Source organism: Anguilla rostrata, chromosome 2 (genome assembly GCF_018555375.3).
Source record: "Anguilla rostrata isolate EN2019 chromosome 2, ASM1855537v3, whole genome shotgun sequence".
Lineage (NCBI taxonomy): Eukaryota > Metazoa > Chordata > Actinopteri > Anguilliformes > Anguillidae > Anguilla > Anguilla rostrata.
This window is the reverse complement of record NC_057934.1, coordinates 54,150,802-54,170,365: the sequence shown is the minus strand read 5'-3', so window position 1 is coordinate 54,170,365 and position 19,564 is coordinate 54,150,802. Positions and strand designations below refer to the sequence as shown.

The window sequence follows — 19,564 nt, the reverse complement described above, 5'->3', positions numbered from 1 at the left end:
TACATTTTTATATAAATCCACATTTCAAACCATCTCTGATACTGTAGTACCAATTGTTTTTATCAAAAATTTTGTGATTTACAGTTTTATTATTTAAACACACACACACACACACACACATATATATATATGTTTAGAAAACACATATTTATATAAACATAAATGTAAAAGCAAATGTATGTTGCATTCTAATCAATGACATATTTCAGCCAACACTTGAATGATATATTGGATATCTATCTTTCCCTAACAGAAGATTGTGGGGAACTATACTAAATGTGTTGCTGATTCTCAGACTAATTTCTTACAAACAGCACGTATAAATAAATAAATATATTAGATATTTTTGATCAAGCAAAACTAGGCGTGGTTTAGGTGTTGCTGAAGTCGATTTCATTGACGAATTTTCCATTGTAACATACGCACTGACTGCGTTGAAAAAGGCACGCATACAAAAACCTGTTACGATTAAGAGAAGCTGTGATTGGCCACGAAGGAACCAATCATTGCGTGTACACAAGAGCAGGTCACATGGCAGTGCTGTTTTCTGGGTTATATAATGAGAGGCTCACGTGTGAGACAATGCGCTGTGCAGGAAGTGTCTGCACTCAACGCAAGGAGCCTAACGAGGCTTACGTGCTTGTGCAATGTTTTAAGTTCTGTCTTAATTGATCAATGACGTATCGCCTATTTGAATTTGTCGGTGTCTGTTAAGCCCTAGGCTTTCCGTCGTTCACAATTTAGGCTACTTGTTTACAGTTTGTTCACATGCTTTTTGTCTTCTGCTGAATTTAATTTACTACAAGGCTTGTAGCACGTCTGTTAATTGCCTGACTTCTTATTCAGAACGTAATTAAATATGTAACATCATAAATTAATTCACAATGGACAATCCGAATGTAATTGCAGTTAGCCTGCAGATATATTCACACCGGTCAGCAATATTTATTTTTGTTTATCACTCTGAAAGCAAATGCATTACGTTGCATACATTTGCATTACGATGCATTATGATGTAGGAAACGAAGACTCACATGTGCTGCTGCATCTCATGCAAATAGATGAATTAACAACAGCAGTTATAGGGTGGAGGTCCTATTCAGAGCTTAAGGCCAAAATAATTCACAATGATCCACAGCTTGGGACAGGGATAATAGCAGGCTTTTCAAGACTATAAATACCATACCTTACCGAAGCCATAAATAATCTTCAGCATGAACCTACTTAGGAACACTTCTACAGCAGTGACAGCTATTTCAGCAATAATGGGGTTTAAAGTGGATTAATTAAAATGAATTTAGTCAGAATTCAATACTGTGACAAAACGTAGCTTAACTGCTAGAAATTGCTTGTATTTAATATTTTTTAAAAATCATCAAACTGTTTATGCAAGAGACATTTAAGCCTACCACCGGGCAAGAAAGCCACCTACCTACAGCTACAACAGAACAATCTAAACAGATTACTGGAATCCAAAAAAAAACTATTCATGTTCATTGAGCCAAAAAAAGGTTATGACTGCAGGAGGGAATTCACACATAGAATGACTGTGTGCTGTTTGATGAACTACATTAAGTATTTAGCTGTCCTAGCCAGAGGAAGAAAAAAATCTTAGGGACCAATAGGAGCGACCTGAAAACAAGAATAAGAGGGAGAAATTGTATGCCAGCTAGGTTCCCACATAACACACTTACAAAATTTGAGGTAAAGACAAAAAACAAAACAAATTGCAGTAAAATGCATTTAATCTGACTTCTATATATTATGGGCAATGACTTGACCTTTTCTGTAGCCAAGCAATAGAGCAAGAAGAATGCCACAGAGTCTAACTGAGCCTACAGATGGCTAACTGAGTTTAAAATTGAATCCACAGGGAGCTTCCTTTGAAGACCAAATTTAATTTGGCCAATGCTCATTTGCTTGGGCTCTCCAACCTGGTATTCATAGTCCCATGATATGAATTCAGAATTGGTCATTTTTACATGCTTCAATGGCTTATAGTGCTCTTTTATGGATCTGTGCAAAATCACATCTAGCCACATTCAACAGTTAATTAACAGAACCCCATGCTGCTAGAAGTATTTGTAATACAAATGACAGAAATGTTTTTTTTTTTTTTTTGCTATTACAAAGAAAAGCACAACTATACAAAGCCAATGGCAGAACACCATTTTGAGAATGAGGCAGAAACAGTGAAAGAAAACAACTCCAGAACAAAATACTGGCGCTCTCTGATGCAAGGTTCTTGCCGCTTCATCACCAAAGTCTAAGTAAAGGAGGACACCTAGTGGCTATTGTGTAGTAGTACTTTTGTACATTTTTGCAAACAAAGAAATTTGAACAGAATCAAACAATGGACAACGATGAAAACATTTGCTTGTTTAAAGGGCAATCTGTGGAAAACAAATTTCTTTCTCAGGGTTGTGTATTTCACCACACAGTCTCATGAGAAGCTCTTTCTGGCTTGCATCATTGATGGAAGAGGGCAGTTTTTGTGTTTTCATGATGTGGTTCTTAATTCTCATTTCCTGTAAGTACCATAAAACACATATCACAAAACAAAATTATGGCAGAATTGAAATGGGACATAAAACATATATGACACTGAGGTTTATGTGTTATCCATACCTATTTGTGGAATGCATGATGAATTTGATATACATTTTATTAATTTATGATACTCCTACTACCACAACTACCACTGCTGCTGATGACGCAACTACTACTACTTCAACTAGTACTACTACTACTACTACTACTGATACTACTGCTCCTACTACTACTACTACTACTACTACTACCACTTATACTTCTGTCTAGTTCTTAGCTTTCATCAGAAATTTGATTCAGTGATTCTGTTTTAATGGATGCAGTCAACTCACTGTGCTACATGGGGTGCGGGATGGGGAGGTGGTTGTTAAGTGGTTCATATGTTATGAGGTTCATATCATCCTCAGTAGATAATGAGAGCAGAGGCACCAAGGGCTTTATTTGCATGTGTCTCCCCAAACAACCAGGTGATTGGTTGCTTACCACTGGCTGTTTCCACTTATACCTTTCACTCTTTTGAACTAAGTAACCTTGATTTTGGATATAAAGCTATTTTACAAACAATATGACAAATATCTGACAATGAAAAGTAATGGTCAAACAGCCTACTTGTTGAAAAGTTATGAAATGGATAGGTGTTGCATGTTGCTTTGGGACAAAGCAGTGAGAAAGTGATTGTGTTTTCAATCTCCAATGCCATGTACTCAACCATTAGCATGATGTGCCATTAATGTTCATGTGGTGCGTTAGTACTGATATTGATGAAATGATAAAATGACTCTCCATAATATGTGCAAACACAGGGGAGACTAGACTAGACCAATCTTCTGATGAATAGAGATAACTGGGAAAGGATTGTACAGGAACCTAAGGTTTTATCATGGACAGAATATGCAAAGGAACCATGAACTTGACTGCTTTATAGGCTAAGTGCAAGGCTTCATATTTTCTATGACACAAGGAAGCAAATGAGGAAGACGGAGAAATGAGACATGGGCATATTTTGGGTGGCTGAAGACCAGCAGAACATCAAGCTTGTAATGTGATTAAGTTGTCTGATGGGAAAGACAGGGAGGCTGTCCAACAGAAAGTTCCAGTGGACTAAACAGAATAATACCAGGGAATGGGGAAGGAACTGATGGGGAGACATAGATAGATTCCTGTATTGCTGGGAAAGAATCTGTAGAACTTAATCAGTGCAGGTTTCCAACAAAGGGAGCTTGTGATTGAGGGTTCCAGAGGTTATTTGTGTTGCCGAAGAATAACAATATTGAAAAGGTCCTGGTGAGGTGAGGATTTTGCCTGCGAGCTGTATTGATCTGTCTAGGAGAGATTACTTTCTGCACAGTGTTGTAAATAAATGAGTACATTTTTTGCTTCCACTCCTTAACTGAATGGAAATGAAAAACAGGTTGAAACTTAATTTCACCAGACAACTATTGAAACACCTCAAATGTGCTACCCCAAATGGCCCGCTTCTTTATCCTGGTATTCTTATTTTTTAAACAGTTAAGTCGTGTTTGTTGATAAAAGGGCATTAGAACTATGCTGAAACAGCTGGGAAATGCCTTCAAACGGAAGCTGTGACCTTGACCGCTCTCAATCTCTCCAAGATATTTTCTTGGCAGCATCGTTTTCTTTCAGTCCTTCAGCCCGAACCCTTACAGTAAGCCTGGCTAACCCCCGTTAGGCTCCCAGGCCCCAGCAAGCCACAAGCACCACTGGAGCTGCCTCTCTGAAGATCGGAAAGCAAACACTCACTGAAGCAACAGGGAATCAAAATGAAAGAGAGCTGAACACACTGAAGCGCTGGATCAGAGCGGCTTTCATACTACGTGAGCACTCTTATGGGGAACATTCTCACTCGATAAGTTGTCACAGTCACGGCTTGCTGCAAGAAGCATATTTCGCTCAAGGATCGAAATACAATATTCTGTCTATTTACCATACTATTTTGACCGGAAAAGGCTTGATCACTCAATGACAACCAGATTGATTTTGTTCCGTGGAAGCAAAAAACAAAAAGATTACTCTGTTATCCCGCAGGGTAATGTGGTAACCCAGTAGGATTATGTTCCACAATCTCCAAAGTAACCAAGATATGCTCCCGGTATGCTTTGTTCCTTATGAGCTTCCCACAATGATCTCTATCCCCAAACAAGAAAGCATGCAGGCCTGGCAGTGCTTCTTAACAGGGGCTGCTGATCATGAGGGAACTGTGACTGGGTCACAGGCAGCAGGCCTCACCCCCCTGAGTCACAACAGTTCAGCCCAATGTCAACAGAAACAACAACAACATCCACTCCCCTCTTCCTGCCCAGAGGCACTCGCTAACGTCCCTTTAGTGGGGGAGTACTAAATTACACAAGACCATTTACCAAAATAATATTCTAAATCAGCCGAACAAATAGAAAATCTGGAGTAACTCACTGTGGTGTTGAGGTGTAGAGGTTTATTCTGCTTTGTTTTCTGTTGCCCTCTGAAAGCCGCCAAATCTTTGTATGGCAGCTGGTTTTACTTTGCAATGTATTCGGTAACACATTTCAGTATTTAGCCACAGAGATTTAGCCACATATTTGCAATATGACACATGACTATCATAAAATAATCAGCTTTGGATAAAAATAAAAAACTAGCGTGAACAAATGTTTTACACATTTACTCATTTCTTGATGATATTCACATGATAGCAACATGACAGGCCATTATTTGCCAAATAAAATGTTATGTAATATTTGTGGACATAAAATAAGCCCCTCAAAATGATATTGACTATATTCAGGAAGAGGAATCCCATAATGAAACTTAGGTTCATTGATAAAAAGCATGAAACGGCTCAACCATTCATAGCACTGTTTGAAATATCATTACTCAAATAAATACTGAATACATTTCAGCTCCCTCCCTCCCAGAAAACAAGGAGAGACTTTTGGGGATTAATAGTACTTTTTTGAGAGCCTTTCTGACAGTACTTTCAATGGGACAATAAGAAACATATTTAAAAATGTACTGTGGGGATGAAGTGAGGAAGTTCGGTCCTGATGGATTGTGCCAGTTGCTTGCCTCATCCCATGGACACCTGGGCTTGGGCGTGTACTGTACAATCAGGGAGAGGAGCACCAAGTCTCCCGCTCCCTCCCCCTCTCCCCCTCTCCCACTCTCTCTCTCTCTCTCACACTCACTCTCACTCACTCTTCCTGCCCGTCCTTCCGCTCTCATCCTGTTTTTATTTTCTCTTCATCCCTCCCTTTCTAGCTGTCTGTTGCTCCTCCCTCTCCCTCCCTCTCTCCCTCCGCGGTTTGTCCGGAGGTCTGTGGCTGCTGGCCGCGCGCGGTGTTTGGGAGAGCGCGAGGGAGATGCTACAGTGAGGCTGACGGAGGCACACGACAGAGGGCAAAGACTCTGGGCTGACTGACACCGGCATCCGCGGCGCCTACAAGCTGACTGTTTCCAGACCCGTGCGGCGGCACTCATAACACAAACAGGTAAGGGCTCTTCCTGGAACCCCCTGGAAGGCTTCTTATTTACTGAAGGTCATTATCCGTGGAAATCAAGAGGACTAGTATAGCACTGCATAACAGTTATTCATATGCACTTGAAGTTGCTATTGCTTTTGTGAACCTTTTAATGGCAGAGGTCTGGATTCAGCATATGATGTGATTTGCACCTTTATGAAGTAGTTGAAGCTTAAAAGTATACCTTTGTTAGTCCTTTTTGCTGGTCAACTTTGCACTAACTTTTCTGTTGCACAATTATAGAACAGTTTTAATCTCTCCCACTAGAGTCACATTTGCCAACACTGATCAGATAATAACATAACACCTTACAAAAGCATTTCAGTTCATTAAACCAAAACTAACAAAGACATTCCGAACAGGTAGCTGCATTGATGGCCTTGATCAATTTTGCTTTGGCTCTTTCAGTTTATCTCCTAACCTTACCTAACTCACATCATTCATGTTTTTTGGAAATTTTCAGGGCTGGTTCCTCAATATTCAAAATGACAGGCCAGAAACCAGCTGCACTGATTCGTACTCTATTCCCAGTGTACCGTTTCACCTGCTGTCCCATATTGAGCTTAGCTGTGCTTTGCTAATGCTTTTCTCACAGGACATGGTACTGGGACCGTTTCCCAGTTACAAAGGTGCAGCTTTCAAGTTCCAGCTGCTTTTGGAAAATTCTAGGAAAAAAATCCCACTTTGATAACTGCACATTTCAAATAGTAAGCAATTCTCAACAAACAAGAGCAAAAAAAATCTTGGACAGGAATTCTTTAGGCATGCCATCACAGAGCCCACATGAAATGACTTCATTTCCACCATTAATTTCCATATGCCTGGAATGAGAGGGGAAAATGCCTGTCTGTGCAAAAGCAAATGAGCACATTAGCCCCTGTGCACTTGTGGCTTGATGGTGCCTCCACAATGCACTGTGTTTTTCAAGCACAGAGCCCAAACGAGCGCTTTGTTCCAGCTTGCTCTGCTTCATCTCTCCAGGCTCTGATGTGGCCCTCCCGCCATGCCATTGGTTCAGACTGCATTGAAAACAGCTTCTGTTCCCAGAGGAAATCACATTTCCAATGATCCCCCCTGCCCCCCCCTCCCAACTGCATGCCTCTGTCTCATGATTGACTGCTTTGAGTAACAATGTGTGAGATGGAGTTCTTTAAAAAAATCACGCTGAGGGTTGTGCCCTAGAATATTAAAATTTATAACATAAAATGAGTGGGTGCATTTTACACTAAATTAAAAAAGTGAGAAAACAATTGAATGCTGGAAGCACAGTCACAGCAAAGTCAAACTCGAGTATCTGAGAACCGTGTCAGTGAATGCACAGCTGGAACAAAAGGAGAGCAGGCTGGTACAAGCTTGGTCTGTCAAACACTAAGTCTGTTAAACGGTGGTAAACACATGTGATGGCTGTGCGCACGCAACACATTTGAGAGCGATTTCTCTGGGCTGCTTTTTGTCATTCTGCCTGTCATTCACAGCGACGCCAACTCTCAGTCTCTGTGGTCATATGCTCAAACAGGTGGTCTGTGCTTATAGAGGATACAGCACGAGAACCCCCCCCCCCCACCCTCTCACCTGCCCAAAAGCAGCCGCTCTTCCCTCTTCGTTCCACCAGTGGCAGCCATGGCCCGTACACTGTGCTCTTTCTTCCCTGCGTTGGGGTCGGAAGGTGGGCCAAGTGGGGGGCACGCAGTGCCCGGGGCGCAAAGGCTACGAACGAGGCTGCCAGGGCCTCCTCCATGCCACCTCATCGCCCGCAGGGGCTTCACCCTCTGCGCCCCACACACACCGCTCAGCTCTATTATATCATGCAATGTCCTGTTGAGATGGGCTCTCAAGCTTTTTTGGGAAAGTGGGTGTAATTTATGGACTCTGTAAAGACTAAATAGCCTGCCTCATTTGAATCCAAACCACGGTTTTCAGTCTGGAGTATGTCTGAAACAGACTTGAACTTACAGAAAAGAAAAGGAAAAAAAGATTACAACAATGGCAAACTCAATATGATACTATGTCGCCCAATTATTTCTTGTGCAAATGAAAAAAAGGGCCAAAAACAAAAGAGCTTAGCATGCAGCTTGAGAGGCAGGAAGTGGCTCTGAACTCAGCAGTGCGTCCTGGGAGATTTACAACCCGTCCACTTGAACTGCACCTGGCAGAGCTTTAGAGTGAGGCTTAACGCGGGACCCCCACCCCCCTACCGTATCCACAAAGATGGTGGACTTTAATTCAATCAGAGACTTGCTGAATGATTCATTGCCATTTAAAGACGTGAAAACATCGCCCTCCAAATGACAGCTGGAGGATTTAAGCCCCTCCAGTCTCCAGTTGCACGTTTTCAGAAACCAGTCGAAACACGCAAGCTGCTGAGAAGTGCTGCGTTAAAAACAGAGCTTTGATTGACGATAAGGCTGCAACGAACCGTGACTCGGTGGTTTTGTCAACGTGTGGCGCTAAGCTGAGCTGCAGGGAAACCTGTGGGAGTGAAGTATTTAAACAGCACTTCCACAAAAAGAGGAGAAACTAGGCTACGAGCACGACCTGGCCTTTATTCAAGCACATTTTGGCTCCTCGCTCTCTTCACAATGCGCAGATAGTGACAACTAAGCTTTTGTCCCAGGTTTCAGGGCACGGGATGTGCTGCACGCTAGGGGATGTTTAAGATGTTCTCTGAATAAGTTTTGATGATGATTTCCCAGTGCTGGGATCTCTGGAGAATACGGGAAGTAATGACACGCTCGGGTTACGCAAGACATTCACTTTAAAGAAACAGCAGCCACTGGAGCCCAGAACATTGCTGTCCAGAGCCAGAGTGCTGTAAACAGACCTATGGGGCCGAGGGAAAGGCGGTGTTAGAAATGCACAAGATGTGGAAAGAATAAATAACAAGCCCACTCCACCTCACATCGGGTCCAGATAGTTTGTCCTGAAGGCCATATGCCTGGTGCAGATATTAAAACCCCAGGAAGCAGGCTTCAGTGGAGGAGACAGACTGGAGAATATGTGGTTTCTAGCTTCTGAACTTGATCTGAAGGGGTCACATTAATGGCTAAACTTACGTTGCGGACCACTTCACTAATTAGAGCATTCGCCTTTTTTTTTTTAAAGCATCCACTGCCTTCCCTTCCTTACACTGGGGATTATGAATGCAACACCAGGCAGTCCATTTGTAAAATAATGGAAGATGATTGTGATGCTGGTAGGGGGGAGGTCAGATGACACATAAGACAGCACATGAAAAGATTAGTCAGGGATTATTGTCATCCCAAAGCTGCCCTCGAAAAGCTTTGAACTTTCCAGGACACATCGTCTGAACCCGTGTAAGATACAGGCTGCAAGATGCAGGCTGGTGTAATTCCACTCAAGCAAGAATGACGCATGCCATATAAGGAGTACAATGCGTGTCTGGAGTCCAAACCCATTCAGTGAACATAAATCATGCGTATGGTTTGACAATGCAACTTTGTTTTACATGGTACATGTAACTGTGACGATCTCACTAAACAGCCCAGGCTCACTTTGCTAGTGTTTATCTTCTGATGCCAGATAAGTAAATTACACAAACTCACACTGTCCAGTGCTGCAATCCCTAGTGAGTAAAAGAATCCCAGCAGCCTGCGCCAGTTTGGGCTTCTGTTACAAACATACTGGAAGACAACAGTGGATATAGTTTAACCTGCAGCCCAGCAGCTGAGCTGCACAGCCATTGCGTAGCAGTGATAAACTTCATGTGCAGCTGATAGAGGCAGGCTTCGGACACTCAGTCAATCGGAGGTGTTCCTTTTGCGCAAGGAGACAGGGTGTCTGCTATCAGTATATTAGCAGGATGAGCCACCTGGCAACGCTTTCAGGGTTGCTTTTTTAAACTTGTCTGAGCGAAGCTCAACCCAGTGAGCTCTCTCTGCAGACATATGCAGAACAGCTGGGGGGCTGCAGAGTTAAAAGAAGAGGTGGCTGGCAGAATGGACTTCTGAGAGGAGCATGTGATTATTTGTGCTCTTCCTTACTGACACAGGTTGCAACGGTGGGCTTAGAACTATGACTGGCTATGTTTTTGTATTTCTGATGAGAGGCATTCTTGCAAATATGAAAGAAGGAACAATGCCACATTATTTCCCCTTCTCCTGTTTACACACTTAATGAAGAAAACACATTGTTGAAATCCGAGTTCCACGGTATATAAGTAGCCTTGGCAGTGTAACAGCAACAACACAAGAGTTACAAAATGAGGAACATAAGAGTTACAAAACACATTTTTGTGCACTGTGATAACCAACACATTTTCTTGGGCTTAAAAAGTATGTTGCATTATAAAAAAACAAAACAAAAAAGGAACCAAGGAACAGTTCACAGGCCGTAACTGAATTTTCTGCACTCTTCACCCTCATTCAGTCAGTGAGTTATTAAAACCTTTTCACACTGAAAGAAATACAGCCTTTAGGGTAGCTTGCTGCACAGTTGGATCCAGCTTAACTGCAACGTGAAGGCGGTCCTCCTGCACCTTGCTTACACCAGGCCATATTTCATAGCAATAGATGGTCTATTACTGCCTCAAGCTGATGAATCCTTGGGGTTTGCATCTCTGGGCATTAGTGTGTAAAATTATATCACATATCACATATATTAGATGGTTTTCCTAATCACAGCTATTGAAAATGCATGTGCATGGGTGGCACATCCTGTTAAGATACTGCTCATGTGCATGGATGGCCCACAGTCCAGTACTGAGTCCAGACTGTGCCAACTGAGGCTGGCATCCCTGAAAAACAATAATGCAGTTGGCTCGAGGGTCACCCAGAGATGGAGGGGTTGCAGTTGGGATGACAGCATATCATCACTCACCAGCAATCCCCACTGGTCAGTCAGGCTTCCACAGGTTCATCCGTTGAGCTGCACTTGAAATACATTCCTGTGCAAGCCTGACTTTGAGAGCTAAGGTGTGATAAACCTTGAAAAGCATTAAAAAGCAGAAGCATTAAACACCAATAGTTAACTGTCGATGTTCAATGACTGTAGCTCAGATCATAATATTGCTGTCGCTATCGTATTAAGCTATTCATTGCATTAAGCGGAATAATAATATGACATTTTAAAATTATGTCATGTGAATGAATAATTTGCACAAGAATGGTTGATTTCTTAATACAGCCAGAATACAATGGTTTGTTTTGTGTGAACTACAATGGTTTCCATTTGCCTTCTTTCTTTAACTGAACATACATAGTGATAATAGTTGATAAGAATAATAGAAATAAAGAAGAAATAGCAATAAAGTGCACAAGTTATTGTTTTTATGAAGCTGACTGTAAAAAAGGCTACCTTTGTTTTAGTCTTATAATTGTCTTGTTCATTCAGAGCAGCAACAAACTTTTTCAAAGCAAAAGAGAAAGGTTTTAATTTACAAATGTGATATAAAATGCATTTTGGTTAGTGCAATATAAATGCACCACACCACCAGCAAACAGGTTTGAAGGCAAAATGAAAGTTCACCAAAGGTCATGTGTAGTGTGATTTTATGTGAGCAATACAAGTGAGTGACATGGCTTCTTCTTGCAAGGCTGTCTTCAGTCGCAGCCAAAAACAGGCCTGTATATTCAACCACAATGAGTGCCAGCCAGAAGAATCTCCAGCAGCAAAAGTGAAACGTTCAGGAACATAATGTAATGAGGAAAAGTTTCACAGGGAAGCCGGCCAGAGTAGAAGTGCGGGTATGAATGGAGAACAGAGAGGGCAATCTGAGGAGGAGAGCTACAGCTAAGCAAGGGAGATGAAGATCCCTGCATCAGAGAGCATAGACAAATGTGAGTGAGCTTTTATGGACCAGTTGCCTCCCTTCCATTTGTTTCCTTATCTCTAGCTGTGAAACCTCCATGCTTTGGATCCTCCAGGACAAAGATTTTTCAGAAGTTTTAAATCGCTGACTATTCAGTAAAGTCAGAAGCTGAGATCCCCGTGATTATAAAACAGGGATGCCCCCCATTAATTCTTGTGAAGTGAGAAATTGAGCTTTGATCATTTTCATAAATTCTCCATTGAAAATATTCCTTCCTGGCAGCACAGCAATTAGCATATCTACCTAAACAAAATTCTCTATCCTCAGAGGTGTCTGGTATATGTGTCACTGGGCAAGGCAGCTAAAGTGAACTGCTTGAGAAGGTATCCAGCAAGAGAGAAGGGCAACTTGCAAAATGTAAGTTAAAGTAAATATCTCCTAGCAAAATGAATACATTCATGAACAAATGCCATTTAAAAGCACAATGAAAATCCTTAATACATATACAGCATATATATTCAAACTCCTTTCCAAAAGTATCCAAAAATCTGTATTTTAGAAGCCTGTCTATGAACACTCACTCACTCATACACTGTAAGCAGATAGCTAAAAAGAAGATACATACATAGATACATACTGTTACTGTACATATATACAGTAACTTTTATTTTCTCCTGGTATACATCCATGGCACTGTATGTAGACAGTGAAGATGCTGTTTGTCCATGATCTCTCTTCCTGTTTTTCATCATATTTGACAGCCAATCCATCAACTACTTCAGCCAGCACAAACCGTTACTCAGACTCTTGATGGCCAGGGCCATTCACAATAAATTACAGCCATGGCTTTGCATACAAAAAAGAAAACTGCTGCACTCTGTGCCTTTGTTTGGTCAATGAGCTCTTCAGTGTTCAGAATGGTTTATTCGGAAGGTTTATTGTTATTGCAATTAACTTCAAAAGAATGATGTAGAGATTTAATGGCTTTCCAAAAGCAGTTCTACAACTGCTTAGCAACTCTTTCAAGTGGTTTCAACCACATCAAAATCAGAATGGGAGAAGCCACCTGGGGTTACTTTTCTTGCCTTTGCTTTTTATGGGCAGGATTCAGTGACCTCAATTAAAATTAGCAAGAATCCAAGGCCAAAGGAAAACATTTACCTACACCCATCGTTTTACTCTACTTTTGCTCGCAGGTACATCTAAGCAATACATGTGGGCAGGCAGATGAGGGAAGTCCATTGCCAGCCTATTATTATAAAGGCACAGTGAGAGGTATTATCCTTGCTCAGGCACCGTGCTGTCTCAGACAAAACACTGACCTCATCTTTCCAATGGCAAGCAGCACCTACAATGGTGTGCTTATGGATCCACCAAAGCCCACCTGAGCTTCATCTTCATGGTCCCACTCATTCACTGATGGCTGATCCTGAGTCAGTGCTCAGCATAATCTAAACAAGCTGGAGCTGCAGTGAAATTCTTTGCATGCTTTTTAAGGAGAATAGATTGATGACAGCCTTTGGTTGCCAACCCCTGTCCAAAAGCATGACATCTAAAAAGAGCTGCGTGTTTGGAGGGCTGGGTGACCGTGCTCGCTGGGGTTTGGCAGCCAGTTCTGAGGCTGAAGTGTGCCGCAGTTCAAATGGAGAGCAGTAAACAGCCTGAAAAAGCACAGAAATGAGGATAAAGCATCTAAACCTGTTCCAAGCCACACACGTGTCTGCTGCACACTAGTGAAACCCTGCCAGAAATATGTTTTCCCCCATATTATGCTGAATTTGGATAACAAAGCACTTATTTTCATCAAGAGATTAGACATAATGGAACAAAATAGCAACTTGCATTTAGATAAAGCGATGTGGCAAACACCTAAATAGAGTGATTCAGAGGACACGTCTTGTTTTCATTTCTCTATGTTCTGTTTTCACGATTGCGTGAATCCCATATTTAACTATAATCATTTATTAAACCTAGAACCCTGTGCATTCCTTTTAAAAAAATGTATAGTGTTCACTAGCACACAATCAAATTTATGAATGGGAACATGATCAATTTTCATTTTGATGTAAAGAAAAATATGTTTGAACTGGAGAGCTGGAGGACTCAGTGTCCTTTGGAAATGAATAGAAATGAAAGTTCACTTTTCATGGATAACCTACATAATAGACTCACACTAGCATTGACCTAGCTTGCTAGTGGAACATGCAGAACATGGAGAACTTTTTTTTCTTTATTTGTAGTCCCTTACAAAAAAAATCTAATGTGAAATCAGCTTGTCCCACAAGTGAAAATCTATTTCACACATGAATTTAACATTTTCAAATGTGAAGTAAAATATTCACATGTGAAAAGATCACATGTGAACTGGACATTTTCACATGTGAATTAAATTGCAGCTCTGAACAACCCCCATTTCCCAAAGAGTTCTTATCTCTGAGGTTCTACAGTATTGTATATTCTAAGGAAGAATTTCCCTGCTAGCAGATGATGCAGACCCACAAGCTCCCTGGCCCTGCTGTCTGCCTGTGTACGTTGGTGCTGCTCTGTATGGGCACCGTGTCCGAGCCCTACACACCCCCCTACCCCGACAGAGACCCGGAACGATACGACTACAGGGCAAGCCACCACCCCAGGGACTTCCACAGAGACACCAGGTGACACGTCACATGTTCTATGTTGTTAAAATGTTCAGAGGAATACAGTTCCTCTTTTCTACCAAAACCCGAGAGGCCCCCCTCTCTTTAATGAGAAAAATGAATGAAATTAATTCAAAATGCATAAGCTACATTTTGCTCTCTTGTGACCTGAAACGGTGCAGATATTATCCCTTTGGGAGAACTGGCAGAGGTGAGGACCCTTGCTTTCACAGGACTGTTAATGAATGTGGTGCAGTGGTATTAACGCCCTCTGTGCCTCTGTGTGTCTCCTAATGCAGCGAGGGAAGAAGACCAGAGTGTCGGCGTTGCTGTGACCCGGAGGAAGAAGGTCCCACGTATCCATATCCCCTCCCACAATACCAGGTCGTACCACAAATAAACATCACTATACTGAAAGGTAGGGAGCCGCACGCATCAAAACAGGATGGAATATTAAAACATGCACATGCTAATGAAACAGACTGCAATACGGTCACAAGGACATGTAAAAAACGGGGGTCAGGGTCAAATGGGAGGCTTGGGAGTCTGTTTTGACCATGCGACCAGAAGGCTACTGTACCCTGGAGCAGAGCTTCACCTAAGCTGCCTCAGGAAAGAGGCAGTGGCATGAATGAAAAGACTAGAGAGCATAAGATGTATAGGTCACCCTGAATAAGAGCATTTCCCCCATCAAATAAATAGCACTACCAGAAAGCAGAGTGACAGTTTTAGGATGGAATGGGAAGACTTTTGAAGGGTAGTGATATACCTAATAGGATGAATGCTTGAGAAAGGCTTAAAAAACCATCACTTTGGCTGTCCCGGTATTAAATATAGCACCCCATGTGAAAGCAGAAAGCAGATTTCTGCCTTGCCAGAAATCAGGCTGCCCACTAGCGGCTTCCGAGGTTAGCCGATGACTCTCAAAGGACAGGGGGCAACAGTGTGGCCGGTGGCTGAAGACCACACCCTGCCATTAACAAAATACAGAAAATGCTTCTTATAACTGCGCAAGCCTCACATCTGCCGAGCCTAATCTCTTTTTTTTTTTGTAAGGGAAAATTTTATTCATTGACTTTTTAAACCACTTTTAAAAAAAACTCTTTTCTCCCATTTTGGAATGCATAATTTATATCCTCGGGCAATTTGGGAAAGTTCAGACGAACACGTGTCCTCTGGAGCACGTGCAGCCAGCTCCCGCTTTTCTCCCGCTGAGCAGAGCAGCCATTACGCTGGAGGGCTGCACGACTTGTGTAGCTGGCGCAGACTGCAGCTGCCTAACCAACCAGTCAGGAGTCGAGGAGTCACCAACAACTCCTACTCTCAAGTCGCTGCAGCCAATTAGGTGACACCCAGGAGGACTGCCCACCAGTCAGCACACTGGGCACGGTCAGGATATGACTCCAGACCGTGCACACAAGCATCTGACAACCCGTAATGGGACACTTTTAACAAATGCCGTTATAACCACACAATAAATCTGCCTGAATTCTGCTATAAGTAACATTTGAAGAAATTTTATGCTTGACATCAATCTTTTGATATAAATAGATTGAAATTTATTGACATGAAACGATTAAAATAAACTGCATTTATATGGATGATATAAATTTTGGAAATGAACTGAAAGATTATTTGTGATCGGATGAAAGATGAAAGCATCACTCAGATATAGCAGCCATAACACGGCAGAGTCACATACAGTATGAGAGAGGGCAGGCTAAAGTGAATTTGTGGCACTATAACAGAAATCAATCTTAATTTAATATAGCTGGTCTGCAGGCATTTATTTCAGGTCTGACACCAGTCGCCCACAAAACTTTTTAACATGTCCTAGGAAGTGATGCGACTCTGATAACAACAGCATCTCCCCTTTAGCTCCTGTGCCCTGATACCTGACTGCCACTCCTTCTGCAGGTGAGAAAGGGGATAGCGGAGAGCGAGGGCCCTATGGGAAGTCAGGAAAATCGGGGAAGATTGGGCTGCGAGGCCCACACGGGATGAAGGGCACCAAGGGCAACATGGGGCCCCCGGGGGACCCCTGCAAGACCTACTACTCCGCCTTCTCAGTGGGGCGCAAGAAGGCCCTGCACAGCAATGACTACTACCAGACGCTGGTCTTCGACAGGGAGTTCGTCAACCTGTACAACCACTTCAACATGTTCACCGGCAAGTTCTACTGCTACGTGCCCGGCATCTACTTCTTCAGCCTCAACGTGCACACCTGGAACCAGAAGGAGACGTACATGCACGTGATGAAGAACGAGGAGGAGATGGCCATCCTGTACGCCCAGCCCAGTGACCGCAGCATCATGCAGAGCCAGAGCTTCATGCTGGACCTGCAGCAGAACGATGAGGTGTGGGTGCGCCTTTTCAAGGGCGAGAGGGAGAACGCTGTATTCAGCGACGACTATGACACTTACATCACCTTCAGCGGGTACCTGATCAAAGCCATGAACGAGGGCTAGCGTCTCTGCCTCTTCAATTGAGGTCACTTGTGTTTTCATTTATTGCTCGTAATGTTTTCATATTCGTTTTTTGTACTTCCTTCAAGACTGTTTATAAGTCTTTATAACTGTTTTCTTTATGATTGATTGTATGTTGCATAATCACTGCCAAGTATATTGCTGAGAGAGGTTTTCATATCTTTCCGGGAAAAAAAAACAGACCAAAAACTGGCTTGAAATAAGCATCAGTATGCAATTTGCCACTGGACTGGCTGCTTTAATTCTGTATCCATTTCCCTTTGGAATAAATAGCATTTTGAGCCAGTGCAAATTACTGCTAAAATATACAGATTAATAAAGATTGATACTGGTAGTTTAAAAAAATGAAGTCAACTTTAGCCAGTAGGCCAATATCGGACCTCTGAAGACAACACATACCTTTTGTGCCAAACAAAAGCTTTATAAAATACACCTTAAGTTACTGGCAGGAATCTGTTGCAGTCATAAAAATATGACTGCAACAGATTCCTGCCAGCTGCACATTTTGTACATACAGTACTGAAATAACACAGAAAAATGCTGGCAAGACATGGCAATATTCATATAAATCATCCATCGTACACCCATCATTCAAATGGTCTCTTTTTTGGATTTTCTTAAAAAATTTATTTAACCTAATTTAAATGCTTTTATTTATGCACGAAATAAATAAACATTGCTTCACAATTAAAAGAAGTCAAACAGGAAAGGTGCTTTTTTTATACCAAAAAAATGCTTGTGAAATAAAATATTATTTAAGTTTTAGAATATCTGTTTTAATTTCAGAACAGATGTGTTGAATCAAAGAAAGCAACATACTTCATAAGAAAAGTCTAATGATCAATTGTTCTTCTTTTACAGAATACAAAAAAGCATAAAAATCCATGTACAAAAAACTGGCAAAATGTTTCTACTGTCAACAGTTTCTCTCTCTCTCTCTCTTTCTCTCTCTCTCTCTCTCTCACACACACACACGCACGCACGTATGCATGCATACATGCACGTGCACACACTCACACACACACACACACACACACACACACACACACACACAATCTATATTCCTGAGGTTCAGACAAAGATGGAGCTCTCCCCACTCGATCCTGCGGTATGTTTGTGTTTAGTAAACTGATTAAGCTTAATTTCCAGGGAAAGAGTCTTCACATTGCAAGTGCTAAGTACATTTACTGAAGAGATCTCAAACCCAAAACCCGGAGGACTGCAGCTTCTGCTGGTTTATGGTGTTACAGCCACAAATCATCGATTGGCTCCAATTCATACTGAAGGCCTAAATTGGCTACTGATTCAAAGCAAACCAAAAACCTGCAGACACTGTGGCCCCCCAGCCCTGGAATTTGAAATCCCAGCTTTAGTGTTTTAAGGAATAATGACATGGATCTCCATCTGCTGTGACTCCTGGTGCATTATGACTGGAATGATGTTCATGACATGGTGTTAGCTGAACCAAGTTTCGGAAATATGTGCAATGGTCTTAAGAGGTACTATTTTGTATAGAATGTTATTTGAATCCAAATATTTTCCTTAAAACTGGTTTTATAAAAGGTTGGTGCTTTTAAAAGAAAAAAAAATGCAAGCATGTGTTAACTTGCACAAAAATGGTTATTGATATAATGGTGCTAATAAATAATAGGACCAACGATAATCAATCTATAGTTTTGTAACAAATGTATACATGCATATCTGTATGTAAATTTTTCTTGAATCACAAAGTATCAATGCATCCACATGGTGCGTAAGACATTGCTACTACTGTTCACTATCACTACAGAAATCAACTGAACAAATCGTAACACTAAATACTATACGCGTACATGATAATGCATTACAAACAGCTCATGGGAATGAATTATCTGGGGTAAAAATGTTTAAACTGAACAATAACAAAGGCTCTTAAATGTCAGCCTTGACAGCCTAGTTTTGTATCAGTTCAAGACAAACTTTCCTTTCTGTTTTACTGTGCGGCATTTAAAAAGTAAACTCCGGTTTCCCTTTTCCTGATGGATATGTTTAGACGGGTTCATCAAAGCCAATCGGATGAATCTTTTCCAAAGTTAACTGTTGATCTAATAAGCCAGGGATCTGCCTCAGCGGAAGGCCAGAGCTGTATGTCAGAAAAAGATTTTATTGTCAACAGCTGTAAATGTTTTTTTTTGTTTTGTTTAAAAAAAAAAATAAATAAAAAAAACATTCTCATAATACATCATTCTTTTCTGCTGGTCAGTCAAATTGGGAGAATCTTTTGAATGACTTTGGAACCATTTTAGAACAGTATGTTAGCAGTCCATAATGAACGAGTATGCTAATGAACAATAATAAATGGGTGAATCATGAAGTTTCCTGAGGCGTGGCTCTGTTTCCCCTGGCACAGTCTCCATCTGTGTACCTGCCAAACACACGCAGCACAGAGGAATGTGCTGGACTGGAGGGATCGTCCCAGCCCTGCGGCACAGGCCCAAAAACACAGCAAATATAATGCATTACATTACAGGCATTTAGCCGACGCCCTTACCCAGAGCGAGCTTTTACATAGCATTAACATTGCATTCATTCATACAGCTGGATATACACTGAAGCAATGCAGGTTAAGTA

General features: G+C 41.7%; 1 protein-coding gene across 2 annotated transcripts; it reads left to right on the top strand.

Moving 5' to 3' along the window:
* Positions 1 to 5,792: 5,792 nt before the first annotated feature.
* On the top strand, positions 5,793 to 19,307 carry c1qtnf1 (C1q and TNF related 1). Of its 2 annotated transcripts, none has more exons than XM_064323103.1 (4): positions 5,793 to 6,035; positions 14,314 to 14,486; positions 14,768 to 14,886; positions 16,386 to 19,307. In XM_064323103.1, exons 2-4 carry the CDS (start codon positions 14,317 to 14,319, stop codon positions 16,934 to 16,936), a joined length of 840 nt encoding a protein of 279 aa, XP_064179173.1. In that variant the 5' UTR covers positions 5,793 to 6,035; positions 14,314 to 14,316; the 3' UTR covers positions 16,937 to 19,307. The 2 variants fall into 2 exon arrangements, with proteins under 2 accessions (XP_064179173.1, XP_064179174.1); XM_064323104.1 differs by having other exon boundaries at positions 5,795 to 6,035; positions 14,317 to 14,486.
* The last annotated feature ends 257 nt before the right edge of the window (positions 19,308 to 19,564 follow it).